We start from the raw sequence: 10,634 nt of genomic DNA, 5'->3' as shown, positions 1-10,634 counted from the left end.
CTGTTTTCCATTTATTAAATAACTTAAAGAACAATGAAAACAAGATACTTTTTTCCATGGTCCTGGATGAAAACAAGGTTTCCAATGTTTAAATATTTGAAAATAAAACTGAACGTCTTCTAGGTACTTACTTACTTATTTCATCTGATTCTCCATATTGCATAAAGAACTCTGAGGATACACTTATTATTTTGCTGAGCTTTGCAGTTGGCCGTACTTCTGCATTGTAACCAGCGTTGTGGACATAAAGCGAGTGTTAACACGTACACAGATTGTGTTCATTTGTTTTTTCAGCTGTGACAGTGTCATATTCCTCAAACTTTCTGTATCATCTGTGATGAAAGGAATTTGGAGGTAACGCATGTGAACAGTATCACGATGGTAAGGTAACATGCAGAAATAAAGCACATTTGACTAGGCGCTGCAAAGCAAAGGTGCTCACTGCATGCACATGACCAGAAGTCACGCTGACTGCAAAAAAAAAAAATTCTGGATTATGATAATAATTCAATGCATTCTGGGTATTGCCCCATACAGCTACAGCCTTGCCATGCCAAATGAGTCCTCCCACACAGGCAGCCCCCACCCCACCCCCGAATTCCAAGCTGCTGTAGCTCTAACTGCGTTTGCCTTCACAGGGTAGACAAGGCACCCACATTCTGTTCTCAACTCCTACTACTTTGGAGTGATTCTTTCCGTGCTTGGACACCGACGCGCACCAAGTCTGCCTGTCTTTAACATGCTCTGTTCATGTTTCACTGCAGCACATGAGATTTAAACAGTGACTACTTTTAAAACAAGACATCCTCACAATAAATCTGTGTTTCACACAATTATTTTAATTTGCAGTTAATCTGCGATTCATCCCCATGCCAAACCATGTGGATCAACACGTCTGTAACTGTGGTCTGCCAATCCTACTGAGTAGTAGAGGAGTTACCTTGGGACATGTGCAGAGGGCTTCCAATCCTCACAGTCAGGAAAGCAGAATTTGGGAATGACTTTCAGCTGATCCTCAGCCTCTCTGGAGAGCCGAGACGTGCTGTCAAACTGAAACCCAACATTTAAAATATTAAGAAAATTTTCACAATTTTTTGATCACTTGTTTTAAAATCAACACAAAACTTGGATAGTCTCCTCTGCAAGTAACTCAAAAACTGAGAAACGAGCAGAAGAGTAAAATATAAAATCATGTATTAAAAAATGAAAATGAAAGATAAAATCTGACTGAATCTGTTCAATGTACAACAGTAAACAAAAACAAGCATTCTGACATGGCAAAAGTTGAGTTAATGTTAAGCTCTGTTAGTTTGAATGTTTTATTGAGAGTTGATGTTTCAACTTTAAATCGTTTTCATGGATGCAAAATTTTGTTGCACATCAATGTTTTAATTACGTGAAAAAGATTTGCCTAAAAGTGGTATATAAATTATTATTATTCATACATACAGACATGGTGGCCAATTTTTCTGAATGAAAAACTTTTTTTCTATATTGTTACTGGTATTCAATTTCATTTCAATCATTTAGTTATTGAAAATCAGTGTGGAGTGTGTGTGGAGAGACAGGAAAAAAAAAACTGGAAAAGAAGTACTACTTTCCCAAAAACAAGAGGCCCTCCAAATGTTTAAAAGTGAGCATAAACATCCACTTAAAATGATCACATAAAAAAAAAAAAAAATCTTTTAAAGCTCAAGATCAAGTTCAGTTTTGTTCTTTCATAAAAATAAAACGTGATAATGTTCAAACTTCTGACCATTTGGGGAACTGTTGTGTGATTTCAGGAGAGTACGCGTTTCCTTGGGCATCTTTTTTCAGCGACACGACCACAAACATCTGGAAAAGCTGCTGCTGCTGCAGCTGGATCAGATCCTTCTCAAGGGTTTTGTAGCCCGGCCGACGCTTCAGTGAGGAATGGATGTAAACCGATCGCCTGGAGCGTGCTGCAGAAACACAATGGAGAATATGGGAACAGTTGTCCAGGGACGAGTCTCATCAAAACCACAAATGTAATATGAGGCCTTTTTAAACATTTGATAACTGTAAAGGTGATTACAATAATAAAAACCATCTCAGATAAATTGCAACTGTAAAATAAAGAGCCACATTTCCCACGAGTCTTATTGTTGAAACATACAAAGGCAATGTAGGTAATGTTACAAAAACAACAATGTGCATTATACATTAAAGAAAATTACTTTTGACCAAATTGGATGGTGTGGAAATATTTTGAGAACTTGATCTCCTGTGATTGCCAACACCGTGTCTCGATATCTACAGTGGAAAATCAGGTGTGTTGATAAACTGTACTGTATTTTCCAGAATATAAGTCGGAGTGTTTTTACTAGTTCCAGAGGTCCTGCAACGTAAAATCCGGTGAGACTTATATACAGAAAAAAAAATAATAATAAATCATGATTCATTCAAATTTTTTTCTAGACTTGAAATGAGAAACACACCATTAAACTGCCTTTTTGTTTAAAAAAATGAGAGGTGGAAACAAACTAATGCAGGGGTGCACATAACTGATACTCATGGTGCTCTTGTGTGCTAAACATCATTGATGCATAGCAGAGGGAAACACTTTTCCTACAGTCTGTCATTGCTTTCCTCTTATGAAGCATTTTCCTTATGTTTTCTGCTTCACATCATTTATTTTTAGCACGCACAAGCACCATGAGTACCAGTTATGTGCATGCCAGTTAATAGGGATTGATTACTTTCAGCACATGTTTAAAATTGACTGGGGTCACACTTAAAGCATTCTTTAAACAAGCAATCATCATGGCGTTACTATTTTGAACTTTTGCTCATGTCGGCTCCAGTTAAAATATAATTAGCAGTTATGCTCATTTCAAGCAAATATATGTGACTAAATGTCTTTATCAAACAGCAAAGAGCATCTAATGACACAAAGAACTGCACTGTACACTCAGAAACAGACATTCATGTCTGTGTGTGTGCGTATGTGCACATGGTGTGTGTATTATATCTTCATGATGAAGTGGTATAGAGGAGGATTTTCTTAAAAAGAAGACCTGAATGTTTAGCTACAAATTGCCAGAAGGTACATCTGAGATGGAAGCCTGGATTCGATCTGTTTTGGTGAAAGAAAATCCTTCTCTGTTCTACTTCACTGTGGAGCTAAGAGTAGTGATGTAAAATGCAAAGCTTGCACTGTGCACAATTTCTCCAATCACAGGCACATAAACCAATAACTTCTCCTGGGTTGTCTGGGTGTCTTGGTGGCTTTCCTCACTCTTCTACTTCATGCATAGTCACTCAGTTTTTGAGAACTGTGTACTCCGTGCAGATTTACCATGAAGTGCCATACTGTTTGTATTTCTTTGTAATTAATGTAAATAAAGTCCAAGACATATTCAGTGGCAGCTTCACCATCAGAGAGCCTCGTCCACAAAAGACTCCAAGCTGTCACTGACGTTAAAGGGGGCAATACACAACTGTGATATTAGTTGGCCTTTTTTTATTAAATATTTTTTTGTGCATAACCATCAAATTCATAATTATCCAACAAGCAGACTTCATATTTGCATTTATTTTTGCATAGAACAACTCGTTATCAGCGTCACATCAGATATCATGGTGTTAAATCTTGGAATAATACAGTACATCTTCTAAATCCATCCATCACCTTAAACAGATACAAAAGTCGATTAAAATTAAAGCTCCTATATGAGTATTTATAATGTCAATATATTACTTGGTTTTGACCGATTTACACATTTTACACTTTATGAATTGATATAATCCTTTTGCTTATTGTTGTGACATTTTTGTTTTTTGGGATTGGGTCTTTGATAAGCCTCTTTGGCTTCTGCCTCTCCCCTGCACAGTATCCTCATATTGTATTTTTTTTCTCTTTTTATTCTTACTTTATGTATATACATGTATGTGTATGTATAAGTGTGTACGTATGTGTGTGTGTGCGTGCGCTAAATAAACTATATATATATATATATATATCCTATCCCAGCAGCCATAGAGCGTGAGGCAGCGTACACCCAGGACAGGACGCCAGTCTGTCGCAGGGCCACAAACAGACAAACACATTCACACCCACTCGCACATCTATGGACAGTTTAAAGTTTCCAAACCACCTAACCCGCATGTCTTTGAATGTGGGAGGAAACCAGAGCACTCGGAGAAAACCCACATAAACACAGGGAGAACATGCAAACTCCACACAGAAAGGTCATGGGATCGAGTCCCACCTGTGATAGTTTGCATGTTCTCCCCATGTTTGTGTGGGTTCCCTCCAGGTGCTCTGGCTTCCTCCCACATCCAAAGACATCCAGGTTAGGTGGTTTGGAAACTTTATAATTGTCCAGGTCTCCCTTGTAAAAGAAATCTTGATCTCAATAGGACTAACCTGGTTAAATAGAAGTTAAATTTATGACATCAACCATAGGTTTTCTGATGAGTGGGTTCAAAGCTCAGACAGAGCAGAGTCACTTGACTCCGCTTAACTCCTCACCAATCCATAAATGGTAAAGAGGTGGAGCATGAGCAAGACAGACGTGGCCTGGGTGGGATGAATGAAGCCTAACCTACCCATCTCACAGTTACCAAGCTAGTGAGTGATAACAGCTGAGGTAACCTGAATTCTGATGACTAACATATTTTTTGCAGATTGGGTGGTGCTTCTTGTAACAGGTGGCTTGGGTAAGAGTACCAAGAACAATGTCTGCCATATTTCCTTAACAACTGTGGCACGGCTATACTTGCTAAATTTCACTCAGTGGAAATACTGGAGCACCAACTTCTTAGATTGGCCATTAATACCATAGTAAGCCATATTATCTCGGATAGCTCCAATAAAATGCTCAGAAAGGACAAACACAGACAAGTCCACAGCAGCTAGTGATCTGGGCTTGTTTCACAGAATGATCTCATCATCCCATGCATGATGGAAATTAGTGGCTGAAATTAAAGATGTGATAATTTCAACTACACTTTGTTTAGTGTAGTTGATTTAGTGATTTAGTCATGCATGTGATAAGATCATTCCCTGCAACAGGTTCAGGCATATCTAGGTTACAGGCAGGTACATGACATACAAAATAATCTAAACAAATGCACTTTTCCTACTGAGTTGGTGCATCAGACTTAATCAAATTATTACTGCTTTATCATCATTATATGCCCTTTTTTAATTTGGAGACTTACAAGATGAAAACATTTGTAGTTTTTGAGTTACTGTTACAACAACCTGGAAGGCATAGACTCATTCACTGCTTAATTTTATAGGGCATATACCGAGACTTCAATTGGGGATTGAACCCACTGACCCTTCATCGAATGGAGAACCTGCATACAGACAGATTAACGCTTACAGACCTTTAGCGTCCTCGGGGTCGCTCTCCGTCCCACTGGTCTCCTCTGTTGATGAGAATTAAACGAGGGCAGAGATTAGACAGAAACACAGGAATGGCAAATATGAAGAAGCCATAATGAGATGCAGACAGTCGACCTTTGTTTTGTAATCAGTGACTTCGCCTGCTGCAGCTGCATCATCAAAAGCTGGGTATTTCCAAGGAAAGGCCTGGTACAAACGTGTTGCTGTGTGTGTGTGTGTATACTTGTGACCTCGCATGGAGACTCCTTGGCCCCTCACTCGCTTCCTCCCTCTCTTGTCATCGAAGATTGTCTCAATCTTGTTGACGAACTGCGTTGTGTGGGACACAGAGGTAATTTTGCATCCGTTATACAAGGATGATTACAGGGAATCACAGCGCAAGTACATAATTATATTTTCAGCATGTTTCATTCCAGTGCTCCTTTATTAAAAGCAATGAATATCAGTGAAAACGTCTCCTTAAATTAACACAGGCTGAACTTGGCACAGGAAGCAGAGCGTTATCTTGAAGCGGACACAACGTGACAGTTACACAAAAAATAAAATTATTTTGTGAAGCAACACAAAAGGTTTAGTTATGCAGCCAAAGAGGTTACATTTTCAAATATATTTAGGTTGCTTAGTTGGCCGTTTGCTTAAATTTAATATATATTATACATATAAACAACAAACAGGTTTTATCAAAACTGTAAAAATGTCAATGCCAAAATTTAGTAGATGGAATTAATTTTTGGGGTGAATTCACATAATGGGAATTCATAACCAAATTTACTTTGATCTGATTTTTCACAATCTAACTAATGTAAAATCCCTTTATTTCAGTGGTATTTCACAATATCACAGCTAACTTCTGTTTTTATTTTTTATATTTCTTATATAGTAAGTTTGCTCTATGATGTTAGTTAGTTAGCACCAATGTTTTTAATATGTTTGCCAAAACTACTTAGTGGGGAGACTAACATTTATTCATAGCTTTATAAACTAATAAAGCTATATATAAAGCTAATAAAGCTGTATTTGTCATCCTTGGAAGTCAAAAATTCTAACTTTCTACTGAATGCAACATAAACTTTGAATTTTAGTGTTAAAAAATTATTGCATATTATGAGCAGACTTGGCAAGACTGGCGCTATGTTTGTGGTATAAGATTCGGAATACACCTTTACCGACATTTCTCACAAAGAAAACCACTTCAACATTTGTGTAATAGAAACCAAAAGGATCAGTGCACACTCTGATTACGATTTTCTTCTTTTAAAATACTGACAGATAACTTAGAACCACTTTGTATCAATTGTTGAATAATCGTTTTATTTTTCCACCCTTTGTTTCCTCCATTAAATGTTAGTAATTAATATAAAACTCCTGTCAACATTTGTTTAAACTCTCGGTAATTGTCTTGTTGTGATTAAATTTACACCTATGATGTTAAAAAGAAATCCTGATATTTATTTGGTATATTTTCTCATTAAATGACAAACAATAATCCATTATCATTTATTTGGTATATTTTCTCATTAAATGACAAACAATAATCCATTATCCACATAATATTTTCTAGAGTGCAACTATTGGAGACACGACACCACACTTCTGACAGAAGTGTGGTGTTTGGAAGCTGCAATCACTCAGATAGTACCTCTGTTTTCTGACTGTACCTCATCTTGATAGTTCCTCCGTGTCCAAATTCTCTCCACTGCCATTCTGATGGAATTCATGTTTTCTGCCCGGATCCTCACAGAGACATAAGTATATTTTGTGTTGCTCTACCAGTATCTAAGCTCCTTCGCATGTCTCTGCTTCCTGCTCAACAAGTTGCCTGCAAGTTGCTAAAGATAGCAACCACAACGCTGTGACACGTCACTCAGTACAGATCCGGCTTTCTCTTTCTCCTTACAGGAACTTCACAAAATCTCAATCAACACCTACAACATCATGTAAAAACAAATTATAAAATCCCATGGAGGGCTTACCCGAGGCTGTACTTTCTGAGTGTTCACGTGCCAAAATGTAGTTGGCTTTGGAGTATTTGCAGAGGTTAAGGATTTGGATGAAATGAAAGTGCGGGAGTCCTTCTCTGCTTTGCTTGTGTAGCCTTGTAAAACCTGGGGCTTAGGTGGGAGCTAAAAGACAAAAACTGTGGCCTGAATCTCTTGGTTTTGAATAACTCGATAACAGTAAACCACATCAATACAGAAACAACAGATAAGACTTGGGTTCTGTGAAAACGAGACAAAAGTTAAATGCATTCCATTACCTTTGGAGCGTGAGGCCTACCAACAGGGAGACACATCGGCGATAACCTGACGTCCTCATACGGGTTTTCTCTGGTTACATCGCCTAGGAGACGACATGGAAAAGGTCAAGACTGAGTGAAAGTTTGACTAACAACTTAAATATACATATTGAGGTACTAACTTTACAATAAGGCTACCATTATAAAGAACTGGTAAATTATTTATTATTATTTTATTAATTATGTTTGTCAATACTGTATAATCCAATCCAATCCACTTTATTTATATAGCACATTTAAACAACAGAACAGTTTCCAAAGTGCTGCACATAAAAATGATTATACAACTATACAAAACAATAAACCCACTCAGATACTAATAAATAAATAAACATAAAAACAATAAATAAATAAAACACTAGGCCAAAGACAACAGAGGACCATACAACTCATGCAGAGCTAAAAGCCAGAGAATAAAAGTGGGTCTTCAGACGAGACTTAAAACACTCACTTGTGGGGGCTGTTCGAACGTGAAGAGGCAGCGCGTTCCAGAGTCTGGGCCCAGCCACAGAGAAGGCCCTGTCCCCCCTGGTCTTAAGTCTCGTCCTAGGCACCACAAGCTGGAGCTGGCCCTCAGACCTCAGAGCACGCGCTGGGGAGTAAATTTGGAGGAGGTCTACAATATATTGTGGGGCCAGTCCATTTAAAACTTTAAAAACAAATAATAAAATTTTAAAATCAATTCTAAAATTAACAGGGAGCCAGTGCAAAGATGCAAGAATAGGTGTAATATGTTCATGTTTTTTGCTCCCAGTTAAGAGGCGTGCAGCAGCGTTCTGGACTAACTGCAATCTGTGAAGTGTATTTTGATTAATTCCATAAAAAAGTGAATTGCAGTAGTCCAGGCATGAAGAAATAAAAGCATGCATGACGCGCTCCAAGTCAGAAAAGGATAACATTGATTTAATTTTGGTTAAAAGACGAAGCTGATAAAAGCTGGATTTAACAACCGCCTTGACCTGCCTGTCCAGTTTAAGATCAGAGTCCATAATGACGCCAAGGTTGGTAGTTGTGGGCTTCATGTGTTGACTGAGAGGGCCCAGGTCTAATCGAACTGTGGAACCAACACTGGGCCCAAACACCATCACCTCGGTTTTGTTCTCATTTAAGCTAAGAAATTTTTGAGCCAACCAAGCCCTGACGTCTTCCAGGCACACAAGCAAGGGTGTCAGGGGGCTGCTAGAGTTCGTCTTAATAGGCAAATAAATTTGAGTATCATCTGCATAAAGATGATAAGATATGCCATGTTTTCTAAACACCTGACCTAACAGGAGAAGGTACAGGGTGAAGAGAATAGGGCCAAGAATAGAACCCTGGGGGACTCCACAGTTCAGAGGAACAGAAGACGAGGTGGACTCCCCCAGCCTGACAGTAAATGAACGGCCTGTAAGGTAAGAATGGAACCAGTCCAAGGCTGTCCCCCTGACACCCACACAGTTCTCAAGAAGAGATAAAAGAGTTGCATGGTCAACTGTGTCGAAGGCAGCAGTCAAGTCTAAAAGCACCAGAATGGTGGAATCACCAGAATCAGTGATTAAAAACAGGTCATTAAAAACCTTTAAAAGTGCAGACTCCGTGCCGTGAAATAATTTATAACCTGACTGAAAACTGTCTAAAATGTTGTTTGTTTCTAAAAACTCTTGTAGTTGTACAAGAACAGCTTTTTCTAAAATCTTTGAAATAAAAGGAAGCTTAGATATGGGCCTATAATTAGAGATAACAGAGTTATCAAGACTCGCTTTCTTTAAAAGAGGCTCAACTACAACCTGCTTACAAAATGCAGGAACCTTTCCTGACATAAGGCTGCTGTTGACCAAAACAACAACATCAGGGCCGATAGTTCCCCAGACCTCTTTAAAGAGTCGTGGGGGGATACAGTCTGAGGGACAAAATGAAGGTTTGAGATTTTTAACAATATTTGATAAATCTGAAAATAACAGGTTCAAACCGGTCTAACACAGCAGAACAGGTGTGAGCCATGATTGAACTGGCCGAAGTGACAGTCATCCCAGCCCTAATACTGGCGACCTTATCACAAAAGAAATTTAAAAAGCGATTACAAACAACTTGAGTTGCTTCCAAAGTGGTGGATTGGCCAGGGTTTAACAAAGATCCAATAGTTTTAAAAAGCACACGAGGTTTGTCCCAGTTATCAGAAATTAGATTGGAAAAGTATTTTGCCTTTTCAGACCTGACCATATTTTGGAATTTTCTCCAACTTTTTTTAAGAATTTGATAGGAGACGGTCAGTCCATCTTTCTTCCATTTGCGCTCGGCCCTCCTACACTCACGCCTGGCCTGTCGCACAGTTATATTCAACCAGGGCTCCTGCCTGGATTTAGGGCGCACAGCTTTGAGTGGAGCAATAGTGTTCATAATGGTATTGCATGCCAAAAGAAAAGTAGATGCAATTTGTTCTGTATTTTGGCATGTGACAGCTACATTGTTTTTTGAGGCCACAAAAAGGGAGGAGAAATGATCTCCCGCTCCTGGCCTCAGCTGCCGCCGATAGCATGCAGAAACACTGGGTTTATTACTGCTGTCCAAAATAAAATTAAATAACACCGGACGGTGATCAGAGAACACTGCATCCAAAAGCTGAACATTACTGACATCAAAACCATTAGTTAAAAGCAAGTCCAACCTATGACCAAATATGTGCGTTGCTTCAGTAACATGTTGCATAAAATTAAAGGTATCAATCAATTCTAAAAACTCAGTAGCCAAAGGCTTGGACGGACAGCAAACATGAACATTAAAATCACCCAGAAGTAAGATTCGATCATACTGTGGAATAACAGCTGCAAGCAAGTCAGAGAAATCCTTTAAAAAAATCTTTGTTGTGTATAAGTCATTCCTAAGATATTATAACCCATAAGAAAAAAGGGCAAAGGCTGCTTGTTGCTTGCCAAATAGTGAGCCCATAGTGAGCACTGTACTGCTGAGCCTCGGCAAAAATTC

General features: G+C 38.6%; 1 protein-coding gene across 1 annotated transcript in view; it reads right to left on the bottom strand.

Annotated features, from left to right (window-relative positions):
* The window catches only part of dennd2c (DENN/MADD domain containing 2C), a 58,379-nt gene that overhangs the window by 30,542 nt on the left and 17,203 nt on the right, over positions 1-10,634 (bottom strand). The window contains exons 4-9 of the mRNA XM_034173346.1: positions 7,635-7,717; positions 7,351-7,500; positions 5,608-5,686; positions 5,359-5,400; positions 1,750-1,943; positions 941-1,050 (exon numbers count right to left, since the gene is read on the bottom strand). Of these exons, the coding sequence (XP_034029237.1) occupies positions 941-1,050; positions 1,750-1,943; positions 5,359-5,400; positions 5,608-5,686; positions 7,351-7,500; positions 7,635-7,717 (658 nt within the window). The remainder of the gene's footprint in view (positions 1-940; positions 1,051-1,749; positions 1,944-5,358; positions 5,401-5,607; positions 5,687-7,350; positions 7,501-7,634; positions 7,718-10,634) is intronic.

This window comes from Thalassophryne amazonica, chromosome 6 (genome assembly GCF_902500255.1).
Source record: "Thalassophryne amazonica chromosome 6, fThaAma1.1, whole genome shotgun sequence".
Lineage (NCBI taxonomy): Eukaryota > Metazoa > Chordata > Actinopteri > Batrachoidiformes > Batrachoididae > Thalassophryne > Thalassophryne amazonica.
The sequence above is the reverse complement of the archived record's forward strand: the minus strand, read 5'-3'. Positions and strand labels throughout refer to the sequence as shown.